General features: G+C 32.5%; 2 protein-coding genes across 3 annotated transcripts in view; both read right to left on the bottom strand.

The window, feature by feature from the left end:
- The window catches only part of LOC134235891 (uncharacterized), an 88,955-nt gene that overhangs the window by 49,542 nt on the left and 12,803 nt on the right, over positions 1 to 26,610 (bottom strand). The window lies entirely within an intron of this gene.
- LOC134235892 (uncharacterized) lies at positions 388 to 24,771 on the bottom strand. Its single transcript, XM_062718069.1, has 6 exons — positions 24,700 to 24,771; positions 13,138 to 13,314; positions 6,517 to 6,618; positions 4,155 to 4,224; positions 3,354 to 3,460; positions 388 to 2,873 (listed from the first exon to the last, which is right to left on the bottom strand). Exons 5-6 carry the CDS (start codon positions 3,406 to 3,408, stop codon positions 1,723 to 1,725), a joined length of 1,206 nt encoding a protein of 401 aa, XP_062574053.1. The 5' UTR covers positions 3,409 to 3,460; positions 4,155 to 4,224; positions 6,517 to 6,618; positions 13,138 to 13,314; positions 24,700 to 24,771; the 3' UTR covers positions 388 to 1,722.

The raw sequence follows: 26,610 nt of genomic DNA, 5'->3' as shown, positions 1-26,610 counted from the left end.
CAAAAATGGCAAAATAAGAAAAATATAATCACAAGACAAAAGTTATAAGGTATAATGAAACCGGCAAGGAAAGATACATAACGCATTATGCGGGACGGAATGAATTTAAATCTTCCGAAAACTTTCCGAAAACAATTCATTTGCAAATTGCCAATGTACCAGATATTACATGCAAGTAGAAAGCAATTAAAAATTGTGCAATAATATACAACAAATCACACCATCAACTTTATATACAAGTGGTGAACTTATTTCAAGAAAGATCATTTTCATGGCCTCGGAAAGCCATTAGACGATCATTTTACTTTTCTTGATATGGACAGTCCTCCGAGCCTCATTCATGACCTGCTTGTTTGTGAACTTTGCACCCTTGTAAGTTTTTTTGCAGGAGCGTGCACGATGACCAGTTTTCCAACAGTTTTTACATTTGATGGACTTATTTTGACCATAGTGGTTGGTAAAGCATTTGCGACAGGTACAATATGCAATCCTAGGCAAAAAGGTTCCTTCGGGATATGGAGCAATATACAAGAAACTATTCCCGTTGAGAACGCTGGTCATTTTCTTTTTCCTGTAACTGAATTTCTTATATTTTCATAACATAGGTTACTTTTATGTTCAATATTGAACCCATGTGGCATTTTTATGATTTCTCTGTCTTGTCCCAAGATGAATTTTAGGCTCTTCTACTTTCAGAATAGGATCTCTTGAATTCAAAGCACAAAAATGATTTGAATCGTACTTGTAAACAGAATCGGTTTTGTTTTTAAACTAGAAACCTTCGCAATACATTTTTGTCTGCATTCCTTGTTTGTTTAGAAGATGCGCCAAAGTCTTTAGTTGCAGACATTTTAAATTGTCTTCAGCACTCCTTATAATTGACTGAAGAATATTATTGTCTCTTATAGTTTGGTTGTCAGCAAGAATTTCACTGGTTTTTTTTTTAACGAAAACACAAACTGTACAAAAAGACACTAAAGTAGATTTCTTTCACTTCACACTAAAATTCCTGCAATTATTTTGATTTATCATCAAAATAAAACATTGCACATACATCAGAAAGAAGTTTGAAAAATCATAAAAAAAAATATCTAGGATATCATAACCTCCATTTGGGTATTTGACATCTAGATTATGCTAGGTGATGTAATGAAATCTTAACAGTGGGTGTAATGAACCTCCATAACAAAATATTTTGGTAAAAAATAAAACAAAGCCCACATTAACAAATTCGTCTCGGAGCTCGGGTGACAATCTTAAGAATATATATAGTGAATAGTTTATATTTTCACATTTTATTGTTAAACAGTGTGATAGACTGTGTAGTTGAGTCGTCATTACAATAGATCGAGAGATTAGAAACAGTTGTTTACATAGATTTTACAACATAATCGGAGCACCTTTGACCGTTTAAGTTTCTGTCAGGATAGGAAAAAAAAATCTATTTCATAACAGACATGAAGTATTTGCACAAAGATCTTCCCCAAGAAAAGGAAATAAAGAGTTTTGCTGCATTTCTCTTTCCCATATCTCACTCTTTTGAATAATATCTATTTTAAAAAATCTTTCATCTCTCACACTGTGATTAAATATGGCTTTTAAACAATTGATAAATTCACTACCGTTTTTTTTTTATTTTTGATAATGCAATGAAAATCTTGCCATCATCACCATCAAGAAAAGTTTTCTTTTAATCCTTTTGTTCGTATCAAATCCTTAAGACTAGGTTTGTAAAAACACAGTAAGAGGATGATCTTTTAAATCATCTTCAAAGTCCTTTCCTTGTATTCTTTCTTGATAGAAGTTTGAAATTAATTCTCTGTTTGCTTCTACGGTAAAGGCCGATGTTTGGCCTTCCGGTCGGACCAGTTGAAGTATGGCATCTAGGTGGCAGTAACGCATCATCCTCTCCGGGAACAGACTATAAAAGGCATGGAAAGCAGAAATGTAAAGAAAGATGTGTCGAAAGACAACAATCTCATTTGTTTCTTTACAATTACCGCTGAGTTTTGATGTCCACATCTGTGTTATCTCCTCAACATCCAGTCTTTTCAAATATTTTTTTAGATTCGTGTCCGTATATTTCTTTAGATTCGTGCCTTCTTTGAGGACGTTTTCTGAAATCGAAAATTTGTCAGCGACAGCAGATCTAAACTCATTTTCATTATAGGATCCAATCAAAACAATATAAAGAAGGCATTCAAAAAGATTTTTGTCTTTGTTTCCCAGTGCTCTGAAATGTTCGATCATTGTCTGAAGGGGACCTATGCTCACATCTACCAAACCAGGTGCCATAGTGTGATCCAGATCCAAAAGGTCAATTATCAGGTGGCCTCCAATTATGTCAATAGACTTTATGTCTTCTAAACGTAACGATTTACAACGGCATCCGTCAGTCGTGCATTTACGCGTTACGTCCTTTAAATGTCTTTTCACTCGAGTGTCTTTATGCTTTGAACTAGAATCACGCAATATTGTTTGTCTTTCGGGGAAAGAAATGCCAATACCCTCTAAATCCTTTTTATATGCTTCAAAATCATCAGTGCGGAGGCCGATAACGAACTTTATATTTCTCTCTTTATCCTTAGCTCTTTCAATAATCAAACGAAAATTCTCCAACACGAGGTCTTTTTCACAAGGATTCTCATTCCATAATCCAAACCAACCGTCAATGAAATAGACAGTGTTATCATAAAATTCATAACTTTCAGAAAATTCCAAGTACTTTTTATTTTTATGAAACATGTTATGTTTCTTAGCAAAATTCAGCGCTATTCTAATTCCAACTGTAGAAACAGAATTCCCGAGTTTTCCAATGACGTAAAGAATGTTTTGAGAACGGAGAACGTTGATGCCATTAACTATGTCGTCAGCTTGAATAAAAAGATTTACATTCTCAAAAGTGTTTAGAAGTAATATAAACCAAAAAATTAATTTTTTTGAATATTTTTATGATGGATATGGAGATAACGAACAGTATTCAGTCTCAAAGTCCATATATATAACAATACAAAATAAGAGCAGAGCAAACACTGACCCCTGAAATATCAGAGGTAGGATCATTTGCCATGGAGGAGTGAGCATCCCCTTCCGACCGGTCACACCCGCCGTGTGCTCTATGTCATGATCAGGAAATAACGGAAAAAATCCGTCGTTAATTCAGTGAATAAATAATGGACTAACAATTGGTATGAAAAACGTCAGTCAGCATTTGACTTAACGATAAATTGTATTTGCTGACAAGGTCATTGTATCGACCATAGAACTTACGAAATGATGACTTTTAACGAGACTGCGGATATTCTTGTTTCATTAACTTGCTTGTCAATAATTTACCTCAGAGTTTCACTTACTTTCATCACTCTGTAGTCTACGATAACGATAGACTATAATCATGATAACAATCATAACAACTACTATAACACCAGTTGTTATTCCGATTTCAAGGCCCAACGACGGTCTCACAGCATGACTATTTGTAAAAAAAAAAGATAAACTGACGAACAATATAATGATGATGTTGATATTGCCTTCACTTTGAACATAACGTGAAGATAACAACAGTGGAATAAAACGATGTAAATTGGAAAGTAAATTGTCAATCTCAAGCCGACTGATCACATTTGCTGTGTACTCTTTATTATTATACTTGATACCCTTGTATCATCCACTTATTTGTTAATATATGCCTTGTTTTATAAAGTGTTTGTATGTATGTGGAATATGCTCTTTTATTTCAACTTAGTTGAAGAGACATTAGCTACTAATGCAGTGGAATATACATTGTAACATATTGTTACATAAGGACAAGAAGATAGAAAATTAAAGTAAACATCGCGTTTATCATAAAGCCTTTTTTTGAATTTCTCTTAAAAAGATTACTCCATAAAAATATTAGACCGAATGCAGGTGATATGATTATATAGCTGCATTAGTAAGGAAGGTTGACAATTGAAAGACAAAGGCTGCACGTTTGTCATAAAGCTTTGAAGTTATATTATCATTAACGTAAAGTAAGAAACACTTTTGTCATACGTACACTGTGATATTTTTAATTTCAATCTTATTGGGTTGTATCGTGTCAACATAATGAATAACATGCTGCCTTTAATGAAAATATTTATAAGATCCATATGATATTATTAATGACCGACCAACTTCAAACTTACCTAGATCCAGTATCAAAAGTCACCACCCTGTCTGTGTCACCAAAACATGCGCGATCTACAATTATTAATATTTAATGTGCAAGAATAATTCTTTTAGATTTCACTCCCGAGTCTTCCTCAATATATGAATACACATTATATTTATAAATTTAAGATAAAATAAATTAAAGAGAAAAGAATTGATCTCTTACATGTTACTCACTCATTGAATAATATGACTCAATTTGAATTTTCAGCCTCAAGGTTACAGTAAAAGCATTTTGCATTTATTGATATCAATTTAAATATGTTTTCAGTTGTGCTTTATATGGAGCGCCGTAACTGCCTTATGTGAAGAACTTTCATTATATGCTGGTACTTTGTCATTATATGATGGTGTCTTGTCATTATATGATGGTATTTTGTCATTATATGATGGTATTTTGTCATTATATGATGGTCTTTGTCATTATATGATGGTATTTTGTCATTATATGCTGGTACTTTGTCATTATATGATGGTATTTTGTCATTATATGATGGTACTTTGTCATTATATGATAGTATTTTGTCATTATATGATGGTATTTTGTCATTATATGATGGTATTTTGTCATTATATGATGGTACTTTATCATTATAGGATGGTATTTTGTCATTATATGATGGTATTTTGTCATTATATGCTAGTATTTTGTCATTATATGATGGTACTTTATCATTCTATGATGGTATTTTGTCATTATATGATGGTACTTTGTCATTATATGCTTCTACTTTTCATTATATGCTACTACTTTTTCGTCATTATTGGTAGTCTCTATCATTCAGACGCTTGTCTCTATAACACAAATTCGCTGTTCCGCGATAGAATGGAAGCGTCCGTAACGGGATGTTTCGCACCTATGCATGGTTTCGCACCGATTCCGTTTCGCGCTAAGATGGTTCGCCCCACATTGTTGTACAAATTGTTCTAGCCTTCTGAATTTCGTTCAACAAAATCTTAGATATTAAACATGTTATATGATGTAAATTTTGATATTTTTTGAAACATTTTTTCTCAAGAAGATTATATTTTTAGCAGTAACATTATTATTTATGTCTGTGTTTGAAGTATACATAGCATATAATTATGAATTATTTTAACACCATGCTAATTATAATACCGCCATCTAATTAATTATTGCTGGCTTTGACTACCAACACGTCAATTGATAAATTCTCACCTTCTGATCTCCAACTATTTACAATATTAAATCCTCTAATGAACACGATCCGTAATATTTAATTTGGCAGTGCATCTTATTACGTAATGGATTTGAACACTCAACATCTATAATATATGTATATCTTATAACTGTTAAACAATTTTTTTTAAAATGGATAAAAATGTCATGGAATATTTAGAATAAATCGTGGGATGTTTCGCACCTAAATCGGTGCGAATCATCCTGGCGTGAACCATCTCAGTATCATGTTATAAATTTTGAATTTACTTCGGGGGAGGTAAATGCAAAATTTACAACATAATAAGGCCGAACTATTTATCATGCAAAATTTACAACATGATAACTAGTTATCATGTTGTAAATTTTGCATTTACCTTTCCCTAGTAAATTCAAAATTTACAACATGATATCAGTGCGAAACAGAATCGGCGCGAAACATCCCGCTTTCAAAGCGTCTAGATGATCAAGAAAAGAGAGTTTGGAATACGGAACTTCCGGTAAACAAGGCTGGTGGATTCAAGAAGCAACTGAAAAAATGTTGCATATATTGGAAAAACTGCATCAGAATTTTGCGCCATTTTTCCTTGAACTACAATGTAGTTTACTAGTTAACGGTATCCCGATCCCGATGTTAAATCTAATTAAAATCATCTTCATATAATGACAAAGTACCATCATATAATGATGAAATACCACCATATAATGACAAAGTAGTAGCATATAATGACAAAGCACCAGCATATAATGACAAAATACCATCATATAATGACAAAATACCATCATATAATGACAAAATACCATCATATAATGACAAAATACCATCATATAATGACAAAGTACTAGCATATAATGACAAAATACTATCATATAATGACAAAGTAGTAGCATATAATGATAATGTACCATCACATAATGACAAAATACCATCATATAATGACAAAGTACCATCATATAATGACAAAATACCATTATATAATGACTAAGTTCCATCATATAATGGCAAAATACCATGATAATATAATGACAAAATACCATCATATAATGACAAAGTAGTACCATCATATAATGATAAAATACCATCATATACTGAGTAATGAAAGTTCTTCACATAAGGCAGTTACGGCGTTCCATAGCTTTACATTTGTAAACTTTATCACTTCTATAAGACGTATTAGGACATCCCGTTACATTACATAAGTTCCAGTGTAAATATCCAAAGTCTGTGAATATCGGACAATAACCTGCAAATAAAACAAAGCTCAAAACAAAAAAAGAGCAAGAGTAGTTCCATTGTACAAAGCGGGTGATGAAAATCTAGTAAACAATTACAGACCCGTATCTATTTTGCCAGTCGTTAGCAAAATTATTGAGCGTCATGTTTTTAATTCTTTTTATGAATATTTATCAAAGAACAAACTAATAACTGAAAGTCAATCAGGTTTTCGGCCAGGTCACTCATGTGAAACAGCACTAGACAATCTAACAGATAAATGGTTTAAAAACATGGAGGACGGTAAACTTACTGGAGTTCTGTTTATTGACCTGCGTAAGGCCTTTGATACAGTCAATCATAAAGTTCTTTTACACAAGCTGAGGTCATTTGGAATCTGTGAAAATACTTTTAAATTTTTTCAATCTTATCTTTTAAATCGTAAGCAATGTGTCAGTTGGCGAGGTGTTCTGTCTCGAGAAAAAGAAATATCTTTAGGTGTCCCTCAAGGGTCAATTTTAGGACCGTTATTTTTTATTTTATATATCAATGACTACTCAAAATGTCTTAAACACTCGTCAGTCACAATGTACGCATACGACACCTCGCAGGATGTAAGCGATAAATGCATAGACGTTATTGAGAAAAAACTTCAAGAAGATTTAGAATTAGGAATTCAATGGATGATAAAAAAATAAGCTCAGTATAAATCTCCAAAAAACGCAGTGCATGCTTATTGGCACATCCAAAAGGTTACAAAAATGTAGAAATCTTATCATAAATTTTAATGATGTTCAAATTGAATTTGTGAAGCAGGCCAAATTACTTGGTGTTTATATTGATAATACCTTATCTTGGGATGTTCATGTTGATTTTATTTCAAAGAAAATTTTAAGAAAACTTGCTGTGCTTAAGAGAGTGAGTCATTTTATGCCACCGAATGCTTTAATTAAGGTTTTTAATAGTATTGTATTTCCGCATTTTACTTACTGTTCCACTGTTTGGTGCAATGTGAAAAATCAAATGTTTTTAGAAAAGTTGTACAAACTTCAAAAGAGGGCAGCTAGGATACTCTTAAACATTCGAGATATTTTAACTCCTACTACCTTTTTATTTTCCTGTTTAAACTGGATGCCAATCAAGGATTATTTTATGTTTAGACAGGTCACTTTTCTATTTAAGGTTTTAAACAATCAAATGCCAGATTATTTGAATGTGTTTCAACATACAAGAGATGTCAATTGTCGCCAAACCAAGTCGAATGATTTTATGTCAAACATATTGTATTTACCACGAGCCAAAACAGAAAATTACAAACGTTCTTTAAGATATTCATCTGCATTTTTATGGAACAAACTGTCACAAAATGTTCGAAATTCTAGGTCAGTGGATATTTTTAAATCTGTGTATCTCGCTGAGTATTTTAACAGACTCAATACTTAAAATGGATTTTTCCCCAATGTTTGAGTGTATAAAAGATATGCTTCTTCATGGTTATACATGTATGTGTTGTATTTTTTATATCTTGTGTTTATATTAAGATGTTAATTTTGTATATCCTTATGTGATTGTAAATATGTTTTAATGCAGGACCACAATGAAAACTAGCTTTATGCTAATTGTGTTATCCTGGATAAATAAAGGTTATTAGGGTCTTCCGTCTCCAACGGAAGACCCTTCTATTATTCTATTGTTTTTTTTTTTCACTTTTATTAAGGTCTTCCGTCTTCAGCGGAAGACCTTCTTGTTATTCGTTTGTTTCTTTTCCACTGTTTTTCTTACTATTTTTTTTCTTACCGATTTTGTGCACGCGATTTCTCGAAAACGGCTCGTTAGATTTTTATGAAACTTTCAGGTCTGATAGAACGTTAAAAAATCTCGATACCCTTTTTTTTATTTTGATGACGTCACTTCCGGTTCGGAGATTTTCGCAGTTTTGTGATTTTTAAGGGTCAGTTTGTCCGTCGCTCTTCTTAAAAACCGCTCATCACAGGAAGATGAAACCTTTTCAGGAAGATAGAGCAACATATGTAGATTTGCATTGTGTTGTTAACTTTCACCGGAAGTACTGCACGTTAACGCTCGGTATGGACTGAAAAAAGTCAAATTGAGCGTTTCAAAATTTCTAACACTTTTTCTATTATAACATTTTACTTGTAAATATTTTGTTAAAACATATAGAATAAAAGTTGTGAAGAATTCTGAGATCTTTCAATTGATATCTCGAAAAAAGGGCTGACCCCTAAATTAATTGATCTAGAGGGGCCAAAAGTTTTTAATTGATATCTCAAAAAGTATTGAGAATTTGTAATACGTCAAAGAAGCAAAGTTGTTCAAAATGTCAAGCTGAATCTATTTGTATTGTCAGAAAATGTCCGGCGTCGTCACTTCCGGTCAAACCGGAAGTACTCAAAAACGCGTATTTTTGCTGTTCTAGTCAAGTTTTTGGGTAACATATGTCTCTGGGAGCATAAAAATTAATTTTCCATCCGTCGTCATCACTTCCGGTTTAACCGGAAGTAGCAAAAATTTGCATATTTTTGCATTAATTAACATAGCTTTAGAGGATTCAAACCATTTTTAGGCGTTATTTCTAATTTTTGTTAAAAATGAAAGCTACTTCCGGTCAAACAGGACGGAAGACCTACTCGTTGCTTTGCAACGAGCTCGGCTCTAGTTATTATTATTCTTCTTCCTTTTTCTTTACAATTTTTGTGCAGAAGATTTCTCGGAGATGGCTCGACCGATTTACTTGAAAATTTCAGAGATGATGTATCTTTATCTGAACCTTATACTTTTTTTTCATTTTTTTGAAATTCACTTCCGGTCGGAAGTTATCGCCCTTTCAGTGATTTTTAGAGGGTCTCCTTGTCCATGAGTTAACTCAAAAACAACATTAGCTACAGAGCTGAAATTTTCAGCGATGATAGACGACACATTGCTGATTTGCACATTTGATTTCAAATTTTTCAGAAAGGTCCAATATGGAAGCTCGGTAGGGGTCAAAATCTAGGACACGAATCATGAGTGAATTTTCGACACATTTTGTCTCATATCTTTTAAAGTATAATTATTTTGTTAAAACATACTGAACAATATTTGTGGGGAATGCCAATATCTTTAATATGATACCAGGAAAAAAGTGCTGACTCATCACATTAAAGACAAAAAGGGGCCAAAAGAATTCATTCAATAACTGTTAAGCAATCAGTTTTTTGCTATACATTACTGAAGCAAAAATGTTTATCTGAACAATCTACAACTGTATATTATGATTTTCATATCGTATGGTACATAATTAGGGGCCACAAGGGGCCAGAATGCTAATTCTTTGACGCTTTATATCTCGAAAAAGGGAAATATTTTGAAAAGTTATATTGAACAAAAGATGTTTGAAATAATGTTCTGAACAATATGCAACCTTTCATTTTTTGCTAAACGTCCCTCTTAGGGAGTTGAAGGGTTGGCCCCTAAATATTTCTTTTGCGAATAACCCAAAAACGAAAAAGAATCTCTGAATAGTTGTTTAACAAAAGGTCATCAAAATCATGAGAGCTTTCAGATGATATGAAGAAAAAAGGGTTGATCCCTAATGTTTGGGGCCGTGAAGGGCCAAAAGTCGATTTTTTAAAAGTCTTTAATGTTCAATGTCCTTTTACAGATTATGGAAAATCATAATTTTAGAAGGAAAATCTCAATTAAAATCTTTTCTCATCTTGTCAAGAATTGGACGGAAGACCCACTCGTTGCTCGCAACGAGATCGTATCTAGTTATTATTATTATTATTAACTTTCTCCAATAATGCATAATGCTAAAAACGAACAGTATACACCCTAACAAAAAATACTATAGTTAACTTTAGTTTACTATAGATAATTATAGTTAACTATAGTTATAACTTTGACACTTTGAAAAAGTTTATCGAAAACTTGGACACTTTGAAAAACTTTGGCGAAAACTTGACACTATCAAAAACTTAATCGAAAACTTCGATATAATTTGGTGAAATTTTGCCACTTTGGAAAACTTCATCAAAAACTTTGACACTTTAAACAACTTTATAAAAATCTTTAACACTTTGAAAAACTTTATCGAAAACTTTGACACTTAGAAAAACTTTGGCGAAAACTTTGATACTTTGACAATCTTTGACTCTTTAAAAAAGTTTATCAAACTTTGACACTTTAAAAAACTTTGGCCAAAACTTTGACACTTTGAAAAACTTTGGCCTAAACTTTGACACTTTGAAAAAGTTTATTGAAAACTTGGACACTTTGAAAAACTTTGGCGAAAACTTGACACTATCAAAAACTTAATCGAAAACTTCGATATAATTTGGTGAAATTTTGCCACTTTGGAAAACTTCATCAAAAACTTTGACACTTTAAACAACTTTATAAAAATCTTTAACACTTTGAAAAACTTTATCGAAATCTTTGACACTTAGAAAAACTTTGGCGAAAACTTTGATACTTTGACAATCTTTGACTCTTTAAAAAATTTTATCAAAAACTTTGACATTTTGAAAAAGTTTATCGAAAACATTGACACTTTCAAAAACAGTATAAAAAAACTTGACACTATCAAAAACTTAATCGAAAACTTCGATATAATTTGGTGAAAATTTTGCCACTTTGAAAAACTTCATCAAAAAAACTTTGACACTTTAAACAACTTTATCTAAATCTTTAACACTTTGAAAAACTTTATCGAAAACTTTGACACTTTGAAAAACTTTCTCAAAAACCGTGATTGTTTGAAAAACTTTGTTGAAAACTTTGACACTTTGAAAAACTTTATCGAAAACTTTAATACTTTGAAAATCTTTGTCGAAAATTTTGACATTTTGAAAAATTTTGTCAAAAACTTTGACACTTTGAAAAATTTTGGCGAAAACTTTGACACTTTGAAAAACTTTGGCGAAAACTTTGACACTTTGATTTACTATAGTTTACTATAGTAAACTATAATTAACTATAGTAAACTATAGTTAACTATACTTTTTTTTGTTAGGGATGTACCGGGCTCAGGGGGGTATGTCCGGTGAACAAGGGATGCGTACTCCTTCTGGCCACCTGGTCCTATCGCTGGAATTTAAAGGGGCCCATGTTTAATGCCCTATTTATAGTTTTGTATTTTAAGTGGATTTCTTTTTATAGATCGACCACTGATCTTAATCTCGCCTTTTATCCTGCAACTACACCTTGTATTTTGCTAATTAAGGAAACCTAATAAACTGAAGCTTATTTGGTCAATAAAGCCTTAAGCTTGTGCATATATTCTGACGTTCTAAAAGTATTGTAAAGTCACGTATGTTGAAATGTTTACGCTATGGCGTCTTAGTTTCTACTGCATAGATATGTCTAAATCGGATTGAAAATAGTTCATTTTGGAGGTCAGATGTCAATATTTTTTGCAGGATAAACAAAATACATGGTCATTGTCTTAAACCGGCTATCGCCAGTTCTATAAAATTAGGCCGGTTTAGACAGAATCCGGAGTGCAGGAAAAATGCACGAAAATATTAGATTTGAAAATTTCGTTGTTTATTTACAAGTACATAATATACATATTATAAAATATAATTAAACGATGACATCAATCAATATTTTGGAGTTTAGACGTTATTAAAAAGTTTCGCATGACTCACTGTATTTTCTTGTTTGTTCACGAAGTTTGAAAGTCGGGTGAAATGTTACCTAAATCCAAATCTACAGGCACACATAATATAGGCCTACTATAATATCAAGCGGACGGGTTTCGCTTGTCAAAGAGCTCATTCAATCCATAGACAGCAATGCACAATTATTTACGATATGCTTATTATCGGATTGAACTTTTAATTTTTTATGTAAAAATTATGTCTTCCGCCTCAGTGTTATGGCGCCATTTTGAAATGCGTTCGATTTTCGATCCCGATTTATATTTTGATTTGTAAATCGCGTACATATATTTTTATGTCTTTATGTTAAAATGTGGTGAAAGGAGTTAAAACAAAGTTATTTTTTTTTTTATTGTAATTTAATCATAAAATATTTTCAAGTGGGCTGTGTCACCACCCCATTTCACTGAGTTCGTCTCATGGGACTAATCATGCTAATGCAAACACGGATTATCACATCAACCATGACAGGTGTTAATTGCTTTGAAGTAACTCAGGTGTGGCCGGATTAGAGGAAATGATTACCGTTAATTATGAGCAGTTGGGACCAGTTTGGCCGTTCGGAATACAGAATAGACAGTATCAGGACTACATAGATTTTTTTTCTAATGAGTTTGATAAGGAAGTGCATGGGTCTAAAATTTATAGACGGAATTGACAAAAATCCGGAGTACTCAGAGTCCGGATTAGACAAATTTTACTGTATAAGCATATTTGGGTTCTGCAAGCCCCACCCTCGATCATGTTTTCTTACCCTTGCCCAATTATTGCTTTAATTTCAAGTCAGTAACCATGATTTTTATATTTCCATTGTTTTTTAAAAGGATAATAATCTGGAATAAGAGAAGTACACCATTATTTATCCACAGAGTATTTGCATAACATACCCGGTACTATCATGGTAACATCTGTACACCTTTCCTTCACAGAAACTTTGTCTTCAACCAGTAAGCAATGATATACCTCGTTCCCCTGGCAGAAGAATTCTGCCGATCTTTCTTTCCACTCTGTCTCGTTAAATGGACACCTTTTGGAGTATCGCATTTTAAATGTAGAGACTGCAACTAAAAATGTAAAATAATTTTTATACTTTTTTATCTGTATCATTTAAAAAAAAATCTTGGCCATTTCTGTGTGTCAAGGTCGAAGATAAAAACTTGCGCCATGCATAAACTGAATCTTGTGTATTTAATGAAAGGTCTTATTTCAATATACACATGCATGCATTATTATATGGCAATTAAATTAGTACATGTATGTATATTTTTATTTAACTTTTATTTCTGGAAAAACACTACATAATCAAATGATAATAATAACTTTATTAAGACTTCTCTTTATTACCTAATTTCTGCAACCATATATACTTACCTTTATATTGAAATAAAGTCAAGATAATAATCAAAGAAAAACTAATTGGCAAATCATCTCGTCTTCCCATTTTTATTTTTCCTGCAATAGATTTTATTTAACATAATAAAACCACAAACTTGTAACGATATGTTTTAATAGACAGTAGTTATAATTGATATTATTAATAAGCGAACATAATGAAGATCAATTCTTTATTGGACGAATGACATTGCGAATGTGCAAATTAAATAATCTCATGATAAACACTGAATGTAGTTGATCATATCATTTATCAAAATGTATTTGTGATCACTTGATCCACACAGTGATACTAGTATTTAAAATATTTACTTAAGCAAATAATAATAAAATTAAATGATGTATTAATTGTTTTTCAGATACATGTATCTGGAAATAAACAGAAATCTTAATTCTGTTTTGAAGTCTTTTTCCTATTGCCATACTGTAGCTTAAATATCAATTAATCAGTTTTTTGTGCAATTTTAAATTTTTCAATTTAAAATTGGAAACATATTAACACTATTGTAAATTATATGAAGATAAATGAAAATGAAAGGTTGTATTTAACAGTACTGCCGTCTTTCTCTCAACTCAAAAGAACGATTTTGATATATGATTGTTTGTTTGTTGTTTAACGTTCCTCTCAAGAAAACTTCATCCAACGGAATCCAGAGAAAAAAAGTATTTTATCGGGGCATTTTTTTCTACTTGGGATCTACTGCCTTCCGAATTTTCGGAGAATTGAATAGTTTTTGGTTAATGTATCAGATGTGCAGATACAGATGCAATACAGCTAAATAATTCTTACTAATTTCCAATTATTTTGCAATTGCAAAATTTGCTTTATAAACTTCATATGATCCTTTTTTCTGTAAATTTAATATTGAATGATTGAGTTTTCGTGTATTCTTAACCAAAGTTTAATTATCGCGTGATATTTTATTTATGCGTAAAAATTTCATAAATATAATGGATTCTGCTGGAATTACGCCAGACGATGGGCCAAATATAAAAAAGAAGACGCTGACACTTTGTCAGAATAGATTAAACAAATCAGATCCATGTTAAAATCGTGCATTAAAAGATTGAGGGGCAATATGAAAACCATCTTTCGTTCTGTTTTCAATAATCTAGTAGAGAAAAAAATTAGATATATTACATGATCAGTGCGTACTGGCCCCTGCCGACAAAGCAGGTAACAATTTTGCCTTTGTTTGCAAGGCTCATTATATAAATTGTATTTAAGAGGAACTTGGATTTAATTCTACAAGTGGTAATCCTACTTATACTCATGCATACTTCCCTTTCTAAGGAAGAAATTCTTCAAAATCATATATCAGTTTTGAATATTTTTATTAATCCGCAGAGCCAAAATGAATATGAACTACCTTATATATACTGGACTCGGATACTTCATAAGAATCCATACAAACAAAGATACATTGAGGGTTCCAGTAAATGTTCAGCCAAGACTCTTTCGTTACTCCTCACCAAGATATTGGCAGTAGTGAAGGAAACACTTCAAGGGAATCAGATGTGGATACTAAAAAATTCCAATTGAAAGAACTTTTGGACAATTTAAATCACAAGATTTTACCAAAATCGACAGCTTAAAAACTTACGACTTTTCAACTTTATACACACTACCCCCAATAAAATACATACTTTTTGATTTCATTAATGGCTGCTTTTTCAATAAAAATGGAAAATTTACTTACCTGGTCATTGATTATTTGCAAAATTATTTTGTTAAAACACATTCTGATTACCCACACAAATACTTTGAAGTTGACATTAAAAAGATGCTTGAGTTTCTAATTGACAATATCTATGTAAATTTTGGAGACCAGGTCTTCCAGCAATCTATTGAAATTCCCATGGGTGCCAATTGCGCTTCGTTATTAGCAGACCTATTATTATATTCGTATGAAGCAGAACTTGTGCAAAATCTTAGGCGCGAAAAGAAGAAAACAATTCACGTATTGTCAATAAACAATGGTAATTGCCATTCCTATGTCGATACGATATATCCTGGTGAGCTTGAGATAAAAGATACCACAGAGTCTGACACATCTGTTTCATACTTGGGTACTTTACTTGAAAAAGACGTTATTGGTAATCTAACAACCAAGCTATATGATAAACAGGATGACTTTACCTTTTCTATCGTCAACTTCCCTTACTTATGCAGCAATATACCTTCACCTGTATATATCTCAGTTGATTCGATAGGCAAGAGCATACTCCACATATGAACACTTTTTAAAACGGGGTGGATTATTGACAAGCAAGTTGATTAAACAAGAATATCAGCAGTCTCGTTTAAAGTCATCATTTCGTAAGTTCTATGGTCGATACAATGACCTTGTCAGCAAATAAAATTTATCATTGAGTCAAATGCTGACTGACGATTTTCACACTAATTGTTAGTCTATCATTTATACACTGAATTGACGACTGATTTCCCGTTATTTCATGTTGATGACGAGGAGCACAAGGCGCATGTCACCGGCCAGCAGGGGATGCTCACTCCTCCATGGCACCTGATCCCACCTCTGATGTTTCGGATGTCTGTGTTTGCTCTGCTCCTATTTTGTATTGTTTTATGAACTTTGATACTGAATACTGTTAGTTCTATCCATATTCATCTTCACTTTTGCTAATGTGTTCAGAACCTTTTATTTTTCTGTGATTTGTAAATTATAAAACCCGAAGAGTTCAGAGTGGCTCTGGCAGTGGCTCTCGCAAGAGTTAGCGAGACCTTAGCGAGATAGGGTAAATTATTCACGGAAGTTTTTGCTAGGAAGTGACTAAAATCAGCTAAATGAAAATTGCATCATGAGTTTCTAAGAATACTACAGGAATTTTACGATTTCAATAAAAGGAAAATCTAATGGCTATCGGAAAGATTCAAAGATCATTTTTTTTCGTCCATTTCGTTCATAAAAAGCATTCTAATTTTTTTTTATTTACATCCTCACAATGAGAAACAATTCATTTGTAAAATAAACGATGGAAGTCAAGGTTTTTCAAAGTCTTACTGCAAAACTATTTGCGTCTTTTTCAAAACACCTGATCACAACATAGGCCTCGGAAGCAAATTGAAAGGACGGGGCTAATTGGAGGAGGAAAAAAATTCCAAGCAAAAAAAAAACTTGGTTAGCAAAAAAAATTAGACAAAATAAAAAGCAATAAAGAAATAAAATTATTCTATTGCTCAAACACGAATTGGGGTGGGAGGGATTTGGATAGAATTTTCGTACATTTTTTAAACAATACCATTTACCCTTCTTTTACTTTATACTGCAACATGTCTGGAAGGGTAAACCTACAACCCAATGTTCAATACCTATAATATGTGTATCATTGCAAAAAAGGTGGGGGTAACTCCTATGCCTATGCTCACGAGTAGAGTTATGTAAAAAAAAAATGTTATGTCCATTTTAATGGATAAGAGATGCTGCTCGTTTTCCTTGCCCTTGATGCGCAGGTATTCTGAACTTGACACTTACTAAGTGCAATTCATAAACATATATTTCTAGTTAACAACAAATTAAAAACGCCTGCGACATATTTCATTATTTCTCATCTTTGTATTTCATCCATATAAACATTCTTTTAAAAATTTTGCACCCCATTGACGTAATCATAGATTGACTTAAACCACATGTTTGAATAAAATCTAAACATGTATTTTGCTAGCGTTGCTGTTCATTCAACGATTGATCAGTTACTCATGGTTGGATACTCTGTGCACATTACTAACAATAGCCATATAAGGCAAACAAAGGTTTGTCGGTGTAGGTGCTATTACACATTTTTACCAGCGTATCGATCGCTAGAGAGCTCTAAGCTTCGCTGAAAATTATGATAAGATTGTTATTTTAGACACCCCCCCCCCCCCTTTAGCCTTTAGCTTTTCTGTTGAAAATCATGAAAGTCTTTCAGAAAGCTTTGGAAATATTTTTCACAGGACATGTTTTCAAAAGCAATAGACTGTATCAATCTCCTGTTTACCGCCAATTTTATTCATAAAACTGGTTCTACCCTATAACATTTGAATAGGTCAACCTAAACAATGTGTCTTGACTTTAAACCACATTAACAACTGTAACGGTGATCTTTCAACTGATGAATGTATTCATCCCTCATCTAATAAAGCTCATCGTGTCCTAATAAACTCAAGCACGTTTAATATATAACCACCGGTATAAGCATTATTAGTTATTTGTTATAATTTAATTTTAGTTGAAACACATTAATTTATTGGATAAAAGATTTAATTCATTTTGTATAATAACTTGCCTACGTCACAATGAGTTATGTAAAAAAAACCGTAATATTTTTCCTTGGCATTACTTTCAAAATTTACTAAATTTGAAGCCTATTCTGGAGGAAAAATTTTCTTATTATCTACACTGAAATCAAATTATATGGAATAGAGCTTATTTCATTATGGAGTTTTATGAAGAGACTTACTTTTACAATTGACGACTGACTTCTACAATTTTTACAGAAACAAACTCCAATTACTAAAATGTAAAAGTCAGCTGTCGAATGTAAAAGTAAGTCTATTCATAAAACTCCAGTATGAAAACGATATAACATATCTTTTTATAAACCGATTCGCGGTTTATATAGCGTTAACTATCCCAAATTGTATTAACAAAACATATTGACATACATTTTGACTTGTGGTTTCAAATCGAAAGTAGAATTCTAATTAAAAACGATTTGGTCATTTCTTTTTAAAAATGATTTTGAGATACAATGTTCTCATATTTGTGGTAATACCTACCTTTAAGTTGATTCACAGATATAAAAATGATATATTTATATTGTTCTGCCCAACGTGTTAGAAACGATGTGGAAATACCTGATCGTACGAGGATGTGAAACTGAAAGTCATTATTTTAAATTTCAATAGCTCAGGGACATTGAAAAATCAACATTTTCTAAACTTGTTTTCAGTATTCATCTTACAAATTAATGTAAGGGGATGATATTCTGCTGTTCATAATTACACAATTCAAATAAAAGACTTGTTTTTATTCTATATATAACATCTACATTTCATTATATATCAATAATTTGTTTCTATTCTAGCCTCTCATTGGTTGATTTCCTAAAAGGAAGGAGAATTATTTGTATAATCTGGTTTTGAATGGGGACACGCCCCCATGACAACCAGAAGAATCATCTGTATCCATCAATCCCCTCATTTCCAGTCCTCGGGATTCATGGAAAATTTCAGATTTATAAAATGTACCTTTAACTTCAAACATGATGGCTGCTAGGTCTATGTATCAGTTTTACCTCCCTCCACTTCCCATTACTTCCGTTACTAGGGTTGTATTATTGAGCGGCAAATTTGAACTCATAAAAAGCAACACAATTTTACATTCACAGTTGTTTAATTATTTAGAAATTAAAGTATGAGGAATGACACCAATTCTTGGCCATATTATCAAGTATAACCTGGTTTAAGTCAGTTTGACGCTTTATAATCCGCTTCAAAGTCATTCCTTAGATGCTATAAGAGCAAGCTTACTGGAATGATTAAATTACTAAAATTATGGATTTGATAAAAATGAACGGTTTTGCTAAATTACAAAATGATAGTGTTTCACTTAGAGATATACAATTAACAATTTCTTTTGTTTGTTCCCCATGTCATAGTTTTTAAATTTTTTTTTACAAAAATACATGCAAAACATATTTTTTTAAAACTTCAAATGTGTTGAATAGTAATTTTACTGGAATATTGGGCAGATCTTTGGAAGACTTGGTCTTAAAATATTTGCAATGATAAAATCGAGAATCACCTGTTTGACCAAAAGGAAATATTCGTCTACATATTTATCGAAAATAAGTATTCGTGAATTGTTTTTACCAAGATGTTCTTTTAATGTATTGATTTCAAGTGCAATTTATTCACAAAAATTTCGGTACATGGGATACATTGATGACATAATCATTTTGAACATATTGTTTAAAGGTACATAAAATATTAAAGAAAATGAATATAAATAAATATATAAAGAGAGTAGGAGTTGTAGCGAAACGACCGCCAAGTGGAGAGCAAGACGGACTTGCTGGTAGAGAGCTGTAAATTTTGTCCAAAACTCGGCACTCAGGGCAATGAAGCACGGAGGAATCTTTTAAATACCAGCACCTATTGCGACACGGGATCTTGGTTTACACACTCATCCAAAGAACCGGTCTCCACGTCCCACAATGGGATTCGAACCCACGACTGAAGGACCAACTCCTTACCTCGCGACTCTAGAGCAGACGCTCTTACCACTGCGCCAATATGGTGACCAAAGTTATTTTTGATCCCCAGTTAAATAAGTTTTACGAATTCCTTATACGGATATAACAAATTACGGAAAAGGTCCCACTGATTTCGTAATAAGCAGGTTTCACTATTAATACCCAGGTATTTTTCAAAAATAACTTTTAAAAATATTTTCATGACGTTTTACTCAAGTAACCGATAATTCCAATGAAAAAATAAAGAAATCGTGGATAAACCTGCTCCAGTAAAACTCGTTTAGTACGAACACGGATATATAGCGAATTCATGGATATATCGAAGTTTTTCGGGGTCCCCGGCAAAATTCTTAGTAGTTCTTGGTAAAATTTTACGGTTAAAACGAACTCCGATATAGCGAATTTACGGATATAGCGAACTGATTTTGAGTCCCTTAGAGATTAAAGAATTTTGTTATTTACATCTTTTATAATGAAGTTTTAAAGATCTAAAATTTTGTTATTTTAAACTTACTTTTTTTTGACAGTATTTTTATATAAAATTTAATTCATAATAAAGCCATAGTTATCCAAGATATGTTTTGTAATAATTGGTTCCCTAGCATATTCGGGAGAAATGCTTTAGGGAAAACGAGCATATTGCGAATTTGCTATATATATTTATACAAATTCGTTATACGGATATTACTTATACCCCATTCATACGACATGATTTGCACACCTAAGTATATTTTACACAAATGTAAATTTACTCCCATATGCAATTTTTGTCGTATGAACTGATCTACTCATATACAAATTCTGCACAGTTGAGTAAATTTACCACTGGTCAGGACTAGGTGCAAATTAACTTTTGCATACACTTTGTAGCAAATTATTACTTCAAGTGTATAAATTTTGTCGTATGAACACGCAGCAAAATTACTTATGTATGTATTTTGTTTTTTTAATTGCAAAAATCTCCATTTTTAGTGTTGCTTCAGTTGTTTATGCATTGGCTTGTAAAATATCAGTCGGTAAACATGGTGGCTAGAAGGCAAAAGTCTAAACAAGGAGCCGTTATCTCCTCTGAAATAAATTTTCAAAAACGAGGGCATCTTGCACCCTTTCTGGCAAACCTATGTTTATTTCTCTAAAGATATAGCTGTGGTCGCAAACAAGTGCCCCCTGTAGTGTCCTTACCATACAAGTTGTCTCCTTTGGAATGCTTTGGAGCAATGATAGGAACATGCATTCCATCAATCGCTCGGGCCCCATAACCATTTAGCTCTTGATGACTTTCTTCTACCTTTCTCTGTTTTTGATTCAGGCTAGCTACTCACATATAAGTTAATGTTACAGGAATTTCATTAAACTTGTTGAAGAAAGATATGGAGATAACGAACAGTATTCAATCTTAAATTCCATTAAACAATATACAAAATAAGAGCAGAGCAAACACGGACGTCCGAAACATCAGAGGTGGGATCAGGTGCCATGGAGGAGTGAGCATCCCCTGCTGACCGGTCACACCCGCCGTGTGCTCGTAGTCATGATCAGGAAATAACGGAAAAAATCCGTCGTCGATTCAAAGTATAAATAATGGACTAACAATTGGTATGAAAAACGTCAGTCAGCATTTGACTCAATGATAAATTGTATTTGCTGACAAGGTCATTGTATCGACCATAGAACTTACGAAATGATGACTTTAAACGAGACTGCTGATATTCTTGTTTCATCAACTTGCTTGTCAATAATTTATCTCGTTTAAGAAATTGTTCATACGTAGAGCATGCTCTTGCGTATCGAATCAACTGAGATATATATACTCCGTATGCAGGTGATGAAGGTATATTGCTGCATAAGTAAGGGATTTGTAAGTATCCTCCTTGGCATCTTATCCCAGCATGGATGTCCAGGGGTTCGTGTTAATTACCTATTCACATACATGTATTTATATTGTTCAAAGATTTTTTTTAGATCTTCATCCTTTTTATTCTCCTTGAGAATACATAATTACATTACTGACTTTTTCGTACTAATTGTTACTCAATTGTATAATCATGTACACTGACGACAGATTTTTCCGTTATTTCCTGATCATGACAATGGGCACACGGCGGGTGTGATCAGTAGGCAGGGGATGCTTACTTCTCCATTGCACTTGATCCCACCTCTCATGTCTCGGAGGTCCGTGTTTGCTCTGCTCCTATTTTGTATTGTTTTATGGACTTTGATATTGAAAATTGTTCGTTATCTCCATATCCTTCATGTATCATATTCGAGCGGATATTTTATAATAGCCTCACACACTTGATGTAATGTAGATTTGCCAAAACCAAAAAGATTCCAATCGTCCTATTTCTGATGAAGATGTGAATCAGTAGATGGAGATGTTTCTGCATCCTACTGCGTCGTTGGTGTAGCGATGCTTGATAAATAAAATTTGATTTTATTAAGAATATTAGTCAAAGAATGTATCTAAAAACGGATGATGATAATTTTTTAAATGCCTGAATAGTTTTTTTTACATGTATATTAATTAAGGAAATATTTGATATAAATCAGATATCTAAGATAAAGGATGCGTTAAGTTGTAAATATTATGTCATTTTACCTGTGTCAAGCCTTTTCCAGCTGGAGACAACATAAAATTTGGCTTCCCTATGGCAGCAACAGCAACAATGCTTACCTGGGGTCTTCTGAGGTATAAAGACGCGTACCAACATAGCGGAGAACTGGACAAAATGTACGAATGCATCAGGTGGTCGCTTAAGTGGCTCCTGAAATGTCACACCGGAACTAACGAGTTATACGTACAGGTATTCACTGGTTACAATAGCTGACTTACATATTCACCTACAATGCTTCTGAAAAATGAAAAAAAATGTTGGTCATAAATGTACTATTGGCATTTAGATTAAAGATTATAAGAGTTTGCCAAAAATTTAGTCCTGGGAAATGTTTTGACCAAAAATTTATATGAATCTCATTCCTCTACTATTTTACATATTTAAAGATGAAAAATAAAGTATGTGCAAAGGAGTTACTTTAAAAGATGAAAAAAAAAGTATGTGCAAAGGATTTGCTTTAGAAGATGCAAATAATTTCATTGAATAATGTAACTTTTGAGATTCCTTGTAGGTACTTTAATTTTCTGAATTATTCTAAGAACCCTAATCAGTGCTGACTTTGAGCATTCCAATCTTTTTTTGAAATTTCGTCTTAACAGGTCGTCGAAGGAAAATCTCACTCTGTATGGGACAGACCAGAAAGTATTACAGCTAGGCAACCTGTGTTCAAAGTGGATGAAAATAAACCCAGAAGTGACGTTACTGGAGAATATGCTGCTGCAATGGTGGCTGGGTACTTGGCTTTTAAAGATAAAGGAGTGTTATCTATTCTGAATTACATGATGTTTATGAAAACTATCAGAGTTTGAGAACATTACTGTTAAATTAAATTATCAACAAGTCACCCCCGCCTTTCAAGTGACTTATGTGACTAATTACAGTCTTGTGTGAAGAATGTGGAGATAATGAACAGCATTCAATATCAAAGTCCATAAAACAATACAAAATAGGACCAGAGCAAACATAACGAACACTGTATTTCTGAAAATGACTTATTAAATAAAACGAGTTTAAGCATTTCAATTACCAATCCCTAAATAAGGTGTAATAGGCAACTCTGCTTTTATACCGAACAGTGATTATATGTGAAATATAATTTATTATCATTATCCAAAATAACAAAATATGTATTTTTTCTGTAGATCCGACATTTGCTGCTAAACTGTTGCAACATGCCAAGCAGATCAATGAGTTTGCTGTGACTTACAAGGGAAAATATTCAGACAGTGTCAGGGGCCGCGGCCGAGTTCTACAGGTGGGTTCTATAAACTTCCTCTTTCTCATTCTAAAATAATGTAACATTTTAAACTCAATAAACAGTATTCATGGTAGGTCATCCAAACTATATTCAAAGGCAAATATAGGTTTTTGAAATATAAAATTACTAGACTAGATGTCTAACATTAAAATCTACAAAAATGCAAACAAGGGATTCTCACTCCATGGCACCTGATCTTCATCTGATGTGTTAGAGGTCCACGTTTGCTCTTTCGTTCGGCAAGAATCGCCCTCTATCACGTTTTCTTACCCTCGCCCAATTATCGCTTATATTTCAAGCCAGTAAACATGTATTTTATATTTCCATTGTTTCTTAAAAGGATAATAATCTGGAATAAGAGAAGTACACCATTATCTCTCTGCCGAGTATCTGCAAAACATACGCGGTACTATTATGGTAACATCTGTACACCTTTGCTTCAAAGAAACTTTGTCTTCAGCCAGTAAGCAATGATAAACCTCCTTACCTTGAAAGACGAATTCTGTCGATCTTTCTTCCCACTCTGTCTCATTAAATGGACACTTTTTTTGAGTATCGCATCTTAAATGTAGAGACGGCATCTAAAACTGTAAAATACTTTTTTTTACTTTTTTATCTGTGTTATTTTTCTAAATAAATTTCTTGGTCATATCTGTGCGTCTAGATCGAAGAGAAATACTTGTGCCATGCATGCCGTAACTGGATCTTGTTTATTTTATTAAAGGTCTTATTTCAACATACACTTGCATGCATTATTTAGCAATTGAAGCTTTTAACATGCATGTACATGTATATTGTTTTTTCTTTTAATCTTTTATTAGTAAAAATACCACATAATCAAATGATAGTTATTACGGGTTTACAAAGTTCTCTTTGTGATCAATATCTGATTTTTTAAAAATTAATTTTGCACAATACATACTTACTTTTATGTTGAAATAAATTCAAGATAATAATCAAAGACAAACTAAACAGCAAATCATTCTCTCTTTCCATTTGTATTTTCCTGCAATATATTTTATTTAACAATTTAAAACAACAAACATGTAACAGCTGTGTAACAATATGTTTTAATATCCAGTAGTTATATTGATTTTAACGATAAGTGAGCATAATAAAAATCAATTCTTCGTTGCATGAATTCTTCGCAATTTCGAAATGACAAAACGAATGTACAAATTGAAGAATCTTAAAATGCTACTCCATATTGAAATATACACAGTTCTGTTATGTTAACATTACTATGTTTCCATACTTGTTGTACCTTGGGTTGTTTTATGCAGTGAAATGCTCTACACCTGTATGCTGGTATTGTATTACATTTTTTTTTATGAATTCTTTCATTATATTGTGAAAATATAGTAAATAGATTATGAGATCCCAGGAAAAATTGAGCTAATTTTAGCATACAATTTACACTTTTCAGGAAATATCTGAAACTTTATATCATAGACCCCCATTTTGTTTTTCTTTTCTGAATATGTAGGATGAGTTTGATCAATCTGCTTAAATTAAGCTAAAGTTTGACTTTGAAATAATTTTTTGCTTGTTGAATTTTGAATGCGAGAAAAATCATATTTGGTCAGTGCAGAAAGGTTAAATAATTGATTACGCGAGGCAGTTTGAAACTTTTCTTTGTCACAACTTTAAAGTGTCTTTCTTTAAATAGACTAATAGACTTTTACAAAGAACGTTGACTTTTACAGTTGACGGCTGGCTTTTACACCAGGACAATGTATGGAAGCTCTTTTACGATATAAATATTTAGCTTAACATTTAATACAACGAAAATAACGGGTAATTTTATTAAACATAAAAATTATCGTTGAAGAAAACAACAACCACTCTACCCTTAACTTCCGGCATTCACATGTAAGTGTCCCTACCACCATACCTATGACCTTTTGAAAGGATTTCCTCATCTACTAGTATTATCAATTCTGTACTTCCGTACATGATACAGGTTTATATGTCCAAGTTAACCGTCAGTTGTAAAAGTCAGCATTTCTCGCAAATGTCCAATAGTTTATTTTGTTGTATGCTTTACGAGGGGTGATCAAAAAGTTCGCGATTTAACTCTATATCTACAAAACCACAATTCAGATTAGAATGAAATTTGGTACATACATAACCATACACAAGTTCTATAAATAGCGTATGCCGAATAAAGCTTTAATCCTTGTTTGTGACGTCACAATGTGAAAATGACATCACTATGTAGGTCACTTGTGACAAAAAATGGTTTTCTCGGTCGGACTTGTTCAACAAACAACTGCACAATTTATTGCATATCTTAGAAACCCCTTTGCCGTAGCATATAATAATTTGTACACAGTTTATTAAGACAAAAGACTTCCTATAAATTCAATCAATGATTGGATTGGTTGTTTTAGTGAAGGAAGGCAGATGGTTAAAAATTATACATGTCATGTTGTTTCTTATTGAAAGCAAGTTTGAAAAGATATGTGTTTGTAATTAAGCAATTTGCTATCAAAGACCTCCAACTTACACTTTGAAAAATAGTTGAATATTTGAACAATAGTATAATTATTAAATACCTAAGATATCGTTTACTTTAGATTTTAAGCATATTAGATATGATACAAAGGGGGAAACCATACTCTATCCACCTTGAATAAACGTCTCTCCAAAGACGGAAGATTTGTGTTTTAATGGTCGCCATGCTTAATTTTGGAAAAGATATTCTTATCTACCCTTTCTGTTGCCGAGATTTGACCATTTCTGACAAATGAACTGTTCTTGTTATAAAAATTAACTTATAGAAAAGAAATATAACACCCACGTGACAGCCAATATCACGTGATTCGCACATGCGC

This window comes from Saccostrea cucullata, unplaced genomic scaffold (genome assembly GCF_032062105.1).
Source record: "Saccostrea cucullata isolate Sc308-1 unplaced genomic scaffold, CSIRO_AGI_Scuc_v1 ctg337, whole genome shotgun sequence".
Classification (NCBI taxonomy): Eukaryota; Metazoa; Mollusca; class Bivalvia; order Ostreida; family Ostreidae; genus Saccostrea; species Saccostrea cuccullata.
The sequence above is the reverse complement of the archived record's forward strand: the minus strand, read 5'-3'. Positions and strand labels throughout refer to the sequence as shown.